The 12,637-nt window shown below is 33.9% G+C and overlaps 1 protein-coding gene across 1 annotated transcript; it reads left to right on the plus strand.

Annotated features, from left to right (window-relative positions):
* Positions 1-547: 547 nt before the first annotated feature.
* On the plus strand, positions 548-12,122 carry LOC128159719 (fibropellin-1-like). The gene is made up of 11 exons (XM_052822903.1): positions 548-597; positions 5,124-5,266; positions 5,401-5,524; positions 5,667-5,845; positions 6,713-6,831; positions 6,920-7,297; positions 7,832-8,179; positions 8,340-8,353; positions 8,611-11,467; positions 11,576-11,723; positions 11,822-12,122. Exons 1-11 carry the CDS (start codon positions 553-555, stop codon positions 11,865-11,867), a joined length of 4,401 nt encoding a protein of 1,466 aa, XP_052678863.1. The 5' UTR covers positions 548-552; the 3' UTR covers positions 11,868-12,122.
* The last annotated feature ends 515 nt before the right edge of the window (positions 12,123-12,637 follow it).

The following is a 12,637-nucleotide window of genomic DNA, read 5'->3' on the forward strand; positions in this document are numbered from 1 at the left end:
TACTTTAAAGATTATACTAGGCACGATTTAATGGAAATAAAGTTTAAAATCAATAAACGTCTAGATTTTTTTATTTGACTACAAGTAGTTAGATTCTAGGAATTATACTTTAAACACTAGGCACGATTTTTCCTGCGAAACTACAAAACAACGTGGTCGAAATTTAAATGACAATAACATTCGCAGTGGTGTGATTTATTAGATATAAGCGGCTATTAGAATAGTTGACTGCTTTATGACACCATGGTGTACCTGTATGTTTACATCCTAATCTATTGAGAGTTTGTTTATGAAAGAATAAGTTAAATCAGGACGAAAAAGTAAATACATGAAAACATTGATTCAACCATAATGTCATTATTCTTTTTTTCCCCTTTTTACTTTGCAATTTAAATTAATTTTATTAACTATCATGCAGACATAAAGTTTGTAATCTGATTTACACTGACGTAGCAAACAGGGTGATTATTAAGTTTGTTGATATCATATCTCCAGATAACATATCAGTTAATAAAGTTATCTAATAACAAATGGTGCACATACCGTTTCACTATGGTTGGGCTGAAGTTTATACTCATTTGGATACTTGTAATTAAGGTAAGAAATAACTATAAACATAGAATTTTTTGCATTTGTATGTACAGCATGTAAATTTTATATTTTGTGCTACATCTTTAATTTTTATTAAAACATACCTCATTTGAATATTTCCTTTCTATCCCATGATTAAATTATATTTGATAGTAGACAACATTCTAAATCACACTAATAAGTCAAAAAAATACTGACATTCCATTTTTTACTGATAAACTTAGGCATCTACTGACAATTACTGACATTACTGATAAACTTAGAAAAGTAATGGCGTTTTTATTGACGGTACTGGGAAACTAAGAAAAGTACTGGCAAATTTAGACAGTTCTGATAAACTAAGAAAAGTACTGACACTTTTTACTGACGGTACTGAAAAACTTATTAAAATGAAAATGTCAATTCTATATGTATTTTTTTAAGTGAAGGAGAAATTGAGCCAAGTACTGATAAGTACTGACCCTATTGTTCTTACTCTTACTGAATGAAATTTTACCTGATCTTTTTTCTTTTATATCATTTTTCACCATTAATAAATAAGGTACCTAGATACAGTGTAAAGTTTAGATAGACTAATATTAATTTTAGAGTATTAACTGGGTTTGTTATATTTAATTTGTTTAATGTTAACAAAACATTATGATAAGAAAAATTGTCATAATAAAAAAAATCTAATATGGGACTTTCTTGTTAAACATAAAACTGTGTTGTGCAAATAAGAAGGGGGTGGAATTGGAGGTGGATGTTGGATGCGAATGACTCAGAATGCCACGGTTTTTTTGTTATTTTAGTCGTAAAACATCTTAATGTTTTTATTCAATATGGTTTGCCATATGCAGATAATCACATGTAAGAAAACCATTTGTATATAAAATGTGATGCGGGATACAATGTAAGGCTATATAACCGGAAGTAAGACCGACCGTGCTAAAAAAAAAAGATCAACTATTACAAGGTGTATGGTGTCATGGTAAAGAAGCCATGTTAACTTTATACCAACATTTGTACAGTTTGTCGGACAAGAGAGAGAGAGAGAGAGAGAGAGAGAGAGAGAGAGAGAGAGAGAGAGAGAGAGAAAGAGAGAGATATTTTGTGTTGAATTTGAATTAGATTTCCTTATAGTTTACACGGGAATTTATTTCCTGATAAGTTAACTCGCAGTCCTAATTTCATTACCAAATGAAAAAATACGAAGACTTTTGTCATAGCTATGTTAGTTAACGTCAAATCAGTACTTAATTTGATATACATAATTTAGCCATAGTTTTAAACAATTTGCAAGAAAAAAGTTAATATTTTCCCTTATTTCTAAGAGTTGTTTAGAATCTTATAATGCAAAAATGAGGCCACGGCGCACGATCAAAATTTGTATTATGTTAACAATAAAGCAAAATAATGTTGAAAGAAATATCTTTATAAATTGGGCTTAAAACAAAATAATGTTGAAACCTCAAATTTAGTACAGTCATGGTATTCTGTGTACCAAATAATGACGGGAGATATTGTTTTGTTGAACAGATATTAGTAACTAAAGACAGATAGTCCTCTTTAAAATTGACTAAAAACATTGATGTCGCCGGACGTCACGGCGCACCGCGAAGTAAAAACAGAACTCATTTAACTTGGGGGAAAGCCGACACAAACTTTGAAAATGTTTAATGGTGCAAAATATAAGTCAACTATTATTTGCAAGTTTGTGCTTAACTGAAATACATGGTGGGGGGGGGGGGGGGTAGTAATTGTATTTTGAAAATCAAAGAGTCCGATAGAGAGTAGAATATTAAGTAAAAAAATAAGTAACGTCAACCGAAGTTTAGGGTTATCCTTACTGTAAACAAAGAGATACGCGGACGTTGGAGAACTAACTTATGATTCTTGAACAAATTTGTGTAAATAGGATGTTTAGTGACACAGTGCCATTTTAAATTGAAAGGTTTAAGACACAAGAGACTAAGCATGATATAAAGATGGGGTATATTTATAAACTTTGCGTGTTTTAGCTTGACGTCATGTTTTGAACGTTACCGTGCGCCGTGGTGACAAAACATGTTATTTATACAAAGAGGTAACAAAGATACCGTTTTATCAAATCGGCTTAAACTTTGAATATAAAAAAAATAAGTGTTGGTGTACATATTTATCTGTTAGATATGACTTTCACGAAAAATATGTGATGGAGAGACATATTGCCTTCGTATTTTTGATTGACCCTCGTACAATGCATAATTATTTAGATTAACTAACTAAAGGAGAAGATGTTGACATATTTTTTCACTTGGTCAGTGGTTATATAATAGGTACTGTACACAGCCCTTCTTGACAATTTGCAGTGCACGGTAGCGATATTTGGAACAATGAGGTGACAGACACATGTGTACATGTATATATACACCACTTCCTAAGATCTGAATGGCCAGTAAGTGATTATTCAATAGCTACCGTATACAGCCACAATTTGCTGCGCACGGTAGCGAGATTGGGAACAATAAGGTGACAGACACAGGTGTACTTGTATATACACACATCCTAAGATCTGAATGCTCGGTACTGATAAACAATAATGCAATATGTTGTTTTAACGTCCCTTTATACTTTCCCCCCAGTTTTTCAAGTAAAGAAAACAGAATTTGAAAATATTGATTTATCAGTTCTAAGAATTTCAAACATTAAAAGGAAGAGTTTTTAATTCGGAACATTATTTGACACAATGATATTAAAACTAAATTGCTCTCTTACAATTCATCTTCATTTTTCAAATAAAATTCAAATAAAAGTACGATTTTTCTCTAATCTTAAACCCAAAACCATTGTTTTAAAATCATGCATGTGTGTATTTAGGTTACCCGTTACTGGCTTTTGTGTTTAATCATGCATTATTCATTTATGAAATTGTATCTTTGCTTTATATGTACCTGTATGAAGTCAATTTTATACAATGATGACTATAAATTACTAAACTGGACAATGCACCATGCGAATAAGTAAAAGTGTCAAACAACCGGTCTAATCTCATTATTAATCACCCTAACCTCGAAAGCGGTGTATCGGTATACAAGTCTAACTTGATTTGTGTCAATGTTGAGTCAGATGTTTAGATAAAAACTAGACTCCTCATGTTTCAATGTGGATGGATAGGGTTTATTTCTAGATTTGTATTATTTCACAAAGACAAATTAACTGAAAAATACGTTCGGTGTATGTCCCAAGCGCTTTGAGCTTACCGCGATCAAAAGTATAGGGAAACAAAGCGCATTAATTTACTAAAATGTAAAATGCACGGAACCCAAATTTTTTTCAAAAGAGTAAAAATATTGTTGATGTCTTCCTGGGGGTTGGGGTCTGAGCAGTATTTATCATTTATGCAAATTTAAGATATTAGACTTTTCCGACGATACTGCTATATCAGTAATTGATGAAATGTATTTGACTGTACGTTACAAAATCGATTCGTAGTGTTAAAATATAGTTGGATATTCAAATATATTCAAACATACAGCACAAAAAGACAAAACGTTAAAGTGTGTTTTTCCAACACACAAAAGAATCAAAAATTCCAATTCATGATATAGAATCTTGTCATGCATACATGTACTTTCACCTTGAAAGTCTAAAATAAAGTTCTTCAATCGCCAGCTGTGTCTTTTCCTAAAATCTGGTTCTTTCTACATGTATATTACCTTAAAAAAAATTTCAACGTCTGAATCCTTGCCTGCTCAGAAGCATGAAATGGTTTGACATGATATGAGCATCTGTTTTCCAAGTTCACTGGTGCATTAAAAAGGGGGTGTTTAGTTAGGCAATGGTGTCAAAACACTGTTGGAATTATACTCTGACCCAAATAAAATCTACCAGCTTGCTTCAAAAGCCTAATAAATGAATTTATTTTAACAACATTCGCAATATGCATGTAGTTTTTAGAACAGTGATGTGTGAAATTCACTCATGCCGACTTTCAAGTTGATGGGTCTTAAAATAGCGGAGATATACGTCATAGGCAAAAACCCATCGGGAGCCCTGGACCGGAAATTGTCCGAGTATATTACATGCATTGAGCAAATACACAATTTGTATTGGCTTTTTTCAGAGTTAAATCCATATTGTTTGTATCGCTCGTTGCGACATGACGTCGACGACGCTAACGTTTTTAGTCGATTTAAAGAGGAATAACTGCCTTTAGTAACTGACTTCTATTAAACGAAAGAATTTATCTCGTCATTATTTGGTACATAAAATAGCAAGACAATACTTAATTTGACGTTACAATATTTTTTGGTTTTAAGTCCAGTTTATATAAATATTATTTTCGACATTATATGGTTTATTGTTGACATAACAAAAGTTTTGAACGTGCGCCGCGACCTCATTTTTGCAGCATTAAATTTTGAATCGATCTTCGAAATAAAGAAATATATAATTTTGTTTTATTTAAAACTATTTGAAACTATTTCTAAAATTATGTCTACCAGAAACCAGTTTACATATATATATATACAGTAGTAGTGCAGAAGTAAATCATTTGAACTATGTTGAAGGTTGCATTAGGGAAAATAACCTTCTTTATCCACGTTGATGAAGTAACGACCGATGGAAAAATCCATGGTGGTGCCTGCTGTCAGGGTGTATCTGGGACGAAGTGTACAAAACTGTGTAAACCGGTCCTCACTGTATGCCTCAAGTAATAAATAAATTTGATATAAGCTTAAATATTGTACTAAAACTTTTTTTTCGAAAAGTTTGATTTTCTTGATCATTGCATAAGTGACGACGAACAAGTGGTTTTATGATTAATTTCGTTACTTTTTATGATAGGGCCAGAAATCAACCCTGTATAACCAGCTTTACCACGACTACTGATATAAGACGAAAACAAGTTTTTTTTGGATCCAAAGTGGGCAATACAACAAACCCTCAATTTCTTGATGTCGATACCTGGGTAACGTGGTGAATTAATACTTGTCATTTTATGTTCATGCATCTTGATGGTGCACTTGTATCAAGATAATGTACCTCACATACTTGAAACGTTTTCAAATATTAAACCATAAATAACCATGTAACAAATGTTTTCTTTGAAGAATAAATATACAGGCAAAATAGCAGTTAGCGTGGGAGATCAACAGACATCCTCTCTGCCCCTCATCTACCAGACAGAGTTCTCTGATTACAATTTAAAGATAGGACACAATATATTGTCACAGAATTGGAGACAGCAGAAGCTAGCAGCCAACTTTATAAGAGACAAAAACTCATTTGGGTGCATTTCTATTTACATTCAATGTATATATACCAAATAGTCATACAGACTTCTATATGAATTTAATTTTCGGGAATGACTACAGAAATACATTTGAATTCCCTGGGTTCATCAAGGTAGCCCATGAACAACTACTAGTATCATGTTTTATGTTTAATATATTCAACTTTGATCACAAAAATCTTAGCGTTATTTCACTCCAGTGTTTGATTCATGTCAGCGTCATCATAATTTTAAATTATGTATTCATGCATTAAATAAATTACTTTTTCTGCTACTTAGTATATAGAAATCGCAGATTTCTTTTGTATCATCTTTTGTATCATCTCTTCTTGACAAAGGGTAATCAGTTACTTTATTTCTCAAATATTCTGGTAATTTCGCTGTTATGCATTTGGAGAAAAGTTTTTAAAAACTAATTAAAGGTCCCATGCTTCCTTCCCATTTATATTAGTATATATCATTCCAGCTTTTATCTTTAGATGGAAAAAGTGAAATGTTGCATAGGGTGTAAATCAAAATTGTTTATGTTTTGTATATCAAAAATTCTTCTTGAAAGTTAGCAAAACACACAAAAACACACAAAACCAAATAACATTTTTTAACTTCTTAATGTTTGCTAATATGACAGATAACTAATCCAGCTAATCATTATTTTGAAAAAGTTAAGGTGGGCAATGTCTTAATTCTGCTATTACTGGTAAATCAACAATAAGAATCTTAATATACATTAAATAATTATCCCGTTACTTTAGCAATAAAGATCCACTAATATATGTACCCCACTAACATGTACATCTGGTTAGGTTTTATCGTAATCTGTTATTTTAATACAAATATACAAGTACGTCCTATCCTGTTTTCCAGCATTCAGATCACATACAAGGCTTACTGTTCTGAAGGTTACTATGGATCAGACTGCTCAGCTTACTGTCCCGGTAATCCAAAAAAATGTATTGTTAATGAACACACCTACTGTAAAATGGGTATGTACTTTTCTTATAATAATGGTATTGTTGCATTTGTCGTTACTATATCGGTTAAACTAAAATTATAGTTGGTTGTATTTCACAGGATTGACAGGTAGAAACTGTGACCACGATGTTGATGAATGCGTTAGTAAAACGTTCTGTAATCACGGAACATGTACAAACACTCCTGGTAGTTTTCACTGTACCTGCCCACCTTCTGTGTACGGTCTGAAATGTCAATTAGATGAAGATGAGTGTCTGTTGGAGCCTTGTAATGGAGGAGAGTGTGTCAACAAAATCGGTAGTTATGATTGTCTTTGTCGAAATGGTACATCGGGGAAAACCTGTGAATCATTGACTGGTACTTCCTGTGACGGGATTTCGTGTAGCAAACATGGCAGATGTACCATTAGTAAAGGAAAACCTGTGTGTTATTGCAATCACGGCTACTCTGGAACAGACTGTTCTATTACAGATTTTTGTTTAAACAATCAATGTGACCATAGTTCAACATGTGTTAATGGTGAATCAAATTACACATGTCAGTGTCCCAAGGGTCTTTATGGGCAACTTTGTGAATTGGTTGACTTTTGTGCCAATGATCCTTGTAAAAATTCTGGAATATGTACAAACACTGCTTCAAATTTTTCATGTAAATGCGTTAATAATTTCATTGGTCCAACATGCAAAGATTTTGACTACTGCGCAGGGAAAAACTGTAGCAACCACGGAACATGCAAGCTAAATAACTTTGGGTATATATGCAATTGTAATGGTGGATTCAAAGGTAGAGACTGTCAACTTAATGATTTTTATTTTGGAAAAGATTGTAGTAAAAATGGAAACTGCACAAGTGGGGTGAATAGTTATATGTGTAATTGCAGTGCAATGTTTATCGGCAAAGACTGTGAGACAACTAATCATTGCTATAGGAAGGACTGCTCTCATCGTGGAACATGTCATATCGAAAACAACGCCTATAAATGTAATTGTCAACCTGGATATATTGGCAAAGACTGTGAACATGATTACTGTTTTAACAAAACATGTTCTAATCGTGGTACATGTCATAGTGGACACCACTCCTACTCATGCCAATGCAACACTGGTTACACAGGACAAAATTGTGAACACACTTACTGTGATACAAACCAATGTCAAAATAATGCTACGTGTGTAAATGGTCATTCAGGCTATACATGTAAATGTGATCCTAGGTTTACTGGAAATCATTGTGAAAGACGTAATTTTTGCAATGGCCACAATTGCAACGGTCATGGAAACTGTAGAAACGACAAAAATGGCTATACTTGTCAATGTTCACCGGAATACAATGGACATAACTGTGAACAAAGAAATTACTGTCACAGTAACCCATGCACACATGGGAAGTGTACAAATACTCACAATGGTTTTAATTGTACATGTAAGGGCGGATATAGGGGTCCTACTTGTAATGCAGTAGATCACTGCTATAATCAACATTGCTCAAATCATGGTCAGTGCCATAACGAAGTTAACAGTTATAAATGTGTCTGTATTGGTGGTTATACCGGTCAAAACTGCGAAATAATAGATTATTGCTTCAACAATAACTGTTCTAATAAAGGCGTATGTCTCAGCAACCGCAATTCATACAAGTGTACATGTAATCTAGGATATACCGGAACAAACTGTGAACATACTTTTTGTTCTAATAATAACTGTCAGAATGGCGCAACGTGTATAAACGGAATCTCTAACTATTCATGTATTTGTTTACCTGGTTTCTTAGGAAACGTTTGTCAATCAAAGGGTTATTATCCGACATCATCAATTTTTACATTTACCACTACGTCACTAAGTAAACAACAATGTAACTTATCCTCTTGCAATAATCATGGAAAATGTTATCCAGAAAGCAATTCAAAGGGTTATTTGTGTGAATGTGAGAGAGGATGGTTAGGTTCAGAATGTGAACACTATGATTACTGCCGTAACATTACCTGTTCCAACCATGGAACATGCTTTTCGGGAAAAAACGATTATTTTTGCCTCTGTGAAAAGGACCATTTCGGAAAATTGTGCAATGTAACTAATTTTTGCGAAAACATCACTTGTGCATTTCCTCGTTTATGCATAGAAACCTTAAATGGATACTCATGCGATTGCCCTACTGGGTTATATGGTATCTACTGTACTAAGGTTAATTATTGTTCTCAAAGTCCATGTGGGGGGCACGGAAAATGCAGTAATACAGAAAGCGGGTTTATATGCATGTGTGATGTCGGTTGGGCTGGTGACAACTGCTCATCGGTTGATTTTTGTTCTAGTTCACCATGCGGACATCACGGTTTATGTCAAAATAATCATCTTAACTTTACCTGCTTTTGTGACGACGGTTACATTGGACATCAATGCGAAGAGATTGATTTTTGTCTCGAAAGTCCCTGCGAAAATAATGGAACTTGTATATCACATTTAAATGGTTACGAGTGCAACTGCATGCACATGTGGACCGGTCAGAAGTGTAATGAAAGGAACGTTTGTGTTTTGGATAATCCTTGTAATTCGCACGGCAATTGTTCCATGGTTCAGTCTAATGTAAGCTGCTCTTGTATATCTGGTTGGACTGGTTCATTTTGCAGTATTCCAGATTTTTGTTACAGTTCACCTTGTGGAAAACATGGAGCTTGTAAAAACAGACTTGGTTCATATAATTGCATTTGTGATACGCAGTGGTTAGGAAAAAATTGTCAAGTGAATGCATGCGATAATATCTCTTGTAGTAACCACGGAATCTGTTCAGCGGACTTGTCCACTTCGTCGTACCACTGTGAATGTACAGATGGATGGATTGGTCATAATTGTGATATTCCAGATCCCTGTCAAACAAAGATTTGTGAAAATGGAGGTACATGTTTTCCATTGCTGTTGAGTCATGCAAATAGTTTAGTGAATTTAGCTTTATTTAACAATCTTGACAATGGAATCATTAATGGGTCAATTACAGCTGAATGTAAATGTATGAAAGAGTGGGCAGGACCACGATGCGAAAAAGATGTAGACGAATGTTTGATAAAAGACGCGTGTAAGGGACATGGATTTTGTGTTAATGATATAGGAAATTTTACATGTTTGTGCGAACACGGATGGGAAGGGTTACAATGCGAGGTAAATATTAACGAATGTCTATCGAACCCTTGCAAGAATAACGGTTCATGTGTTGATAAGATAAACGGTTATAGTTGTTTATGTTCTGAACACTGGGAAGGAGATTATTGTCAGAAAGATGTTGATGAATGCAAATACTTCCCATGTGGATTGTATGGAACGTGTGTGAATAGTGAAGGTAACTTTTCGTGTCAATGTGAAAGTTCGTGGACTGGACGACACTGTGAGAGTCATATCAAATCATGTCTTTATGATCCATGCAAAAATAACGCTACTTGCATTGACCTAGAGGAAACATATTACTGTAATTGTGACAAAAAATTTAAAGGTCGACACTGCGACATTGATATAGATGAGTGTTTATTGTATCCATGTAAAAATGGTGGCAGTTGTATAAATACGCATGGGTCATACTTCTGCAAATGCTCCGAGCAAACGACTGGATTTCATTGCGAACTAGACGTCAATGAATGCACCAGGGACCCATGTCCCCAAAATACGTCATGCGTTAACAAAGAAAATGGCTTTCTTTGTCAAGACTGTACCACCTTTGTCTGTGCAAATGAAGGTCAGTGCATTGATACGGTAGGTGGACCAAAGTGCAATTGTTCAAAGAGCTGGACTGGTTCGACATGCAAGCAAAAAAACTTTTGCTTAAATAATCCATGTGGTCCTTTAGAAAATTGCATTAACAAACACACTGCATACGCTTGTGAATATCACCCTTGTATTAGCTCACCTTGTCGAAACAATGGGCAGTGTATTGAGTCTGGCTTTAGGTACTTTTGCAATTGTTCTATTGGATGGACAGGGAAAAACTGTGAAAAGCGAGATTACTGTTTGTTTAATACCTGTTTCAATAATGGTACGTGTTCAAATGCAAAAGCATCCTTCCAATGTCTTTGTTCTGATAAATGGTATGGTACAACCTGTGATAAATATGACTATTGTATTTCAAACCCATGCAAAAATGGAGGGATCTGTATAAATAAAGAAACTAATTTTAAATGTGATTGTGTACAAGGATGGACAGGATCTAAATGTGAAACACGAGATTACTGTAAAAGTTCACAGTGTTCAAACAATGGTATCTGTGTCAATTCGAACACATCCTATTCCTGTAATTGTCCACCTCAATGGCTAGGAAGATATTGTGAGTTGTATAACTATTGCCACACCAATCCATGTAACAATAGAGGTGTATGTATTAATAACAATACGGGATATGTATGTTTTTGCAATCAAGGGTTTATGGGAAGATCTTGTAGTATGATTGATTACTGTGCAGCTGAACCATGCCAAAATAACGGGTCATGTGCTTCAGAACAGGAAGGATATATTTGTCATTGCCATGCAGGCTACGATGGGAAAAATTGTGAACGCGACATGGATGAATGTGCATTCAATTTATGCCCAGCAAGATCGGTATGCTATGATAATGCTGGTGGATTTACATGTGTTTGGAAAGATAACCGACGACGACGAAGTTTATTGAATGGTGAGTACTTATTCCTTCATTTAACCCTATTTCCGAAAGATATATCACAAATTCAAGTAATTTTTTCACCATGTTTAATTAAAGTGTTTTATCATTTTATAATTTTAGAAAAACTGGTTTACACAATCAAACTTCCATTCACGTCCGATGGAATGAAAGCAATGTGGAATACAGACTTGTTAAGAGAAAAAATAAATAAATGTACAGGCAAAAGAAAACTTGTATTACGTCCATTACGTTTAACAGTTGTGACACGGTAATCCATTACGAAGTTTATTTTTGTTTTGAATTTCTTTGTTTTGATACTAAATTTTTTTTTTTCAACAGCTTATATATTTTATGGTTTGTTTGCAGGGAACACTCCATTTATCTAAGATACAGCGCACTATGCCAGCTCTAACATTGTTGTCAAGACATCTGGTAATCTGCATCCAGTATTTCATTAGAAAAATTTGCAAACAGAAGTGACGTTTTCTATAACTTTTCAGATAGCTTACATTTGTTGTTAGATTTATTGTTATATAATTTATATAACATGTAACATTGTAATCAACACATCTGTTGCTTATAATTTTTTCTAAGTTTACATGATTCTTTTCTTTACCATTAAATATACAGTAATATACATTTTTAGGTTGAAAACAATGCTAAAACATAAAAGTAAGTTATTAAGTTAATTAAATATTATATATGAAAATTATTTTGTTATCTTTACAGGTACCGAGTATTTTCTCCTCTATTTCCTAAGAAAACAAATTGTGATTCATAGTTCTATAGAAATAGACAGAACTGAAATATAAACAATCTAGTTCTAACCAATCAATCAATCTAACCGATCGACACTTAACGAGGCCGAGTACAGAACGAGTACGCACGCTTTCGCACAGCGTTTCATTTGTATTGTGACGTCATCTTTTCGCTTTGTTGACGCCATGGCATGATAGTTTCAACTGCAGATATTCAGCGAAACTGGTTGAAAATAGCTCGTTTGATGCGTAAAATTGATAATATATTGTGGAATAAACATAAATGTCTCGAAGTATAAACTATATTTGGGCTCGGGTGGAAAACGTGAAGATGGTCCAGCAAGCCTAGCCCTCTGTCACGTTTGCTTAACCCGCCTAAATATAGCTTAATTCATATATTTCAAGACAGTTACCATGTATTTTA

The sequence above is a fragment of the Crassostrea angulata genome, chromosome 8 (assembly GCF_025612915.1).
Source record: "Crassostrea angulata isolate pt1a10 chromosome 8, ASM2561291v2, whole genome shotgun sequence".
NCBI lineage: Eukaryota > Metazoa > Mollusca > Bivalvia > Ostreida > Ostreidae > Magallana > Magallana angulata.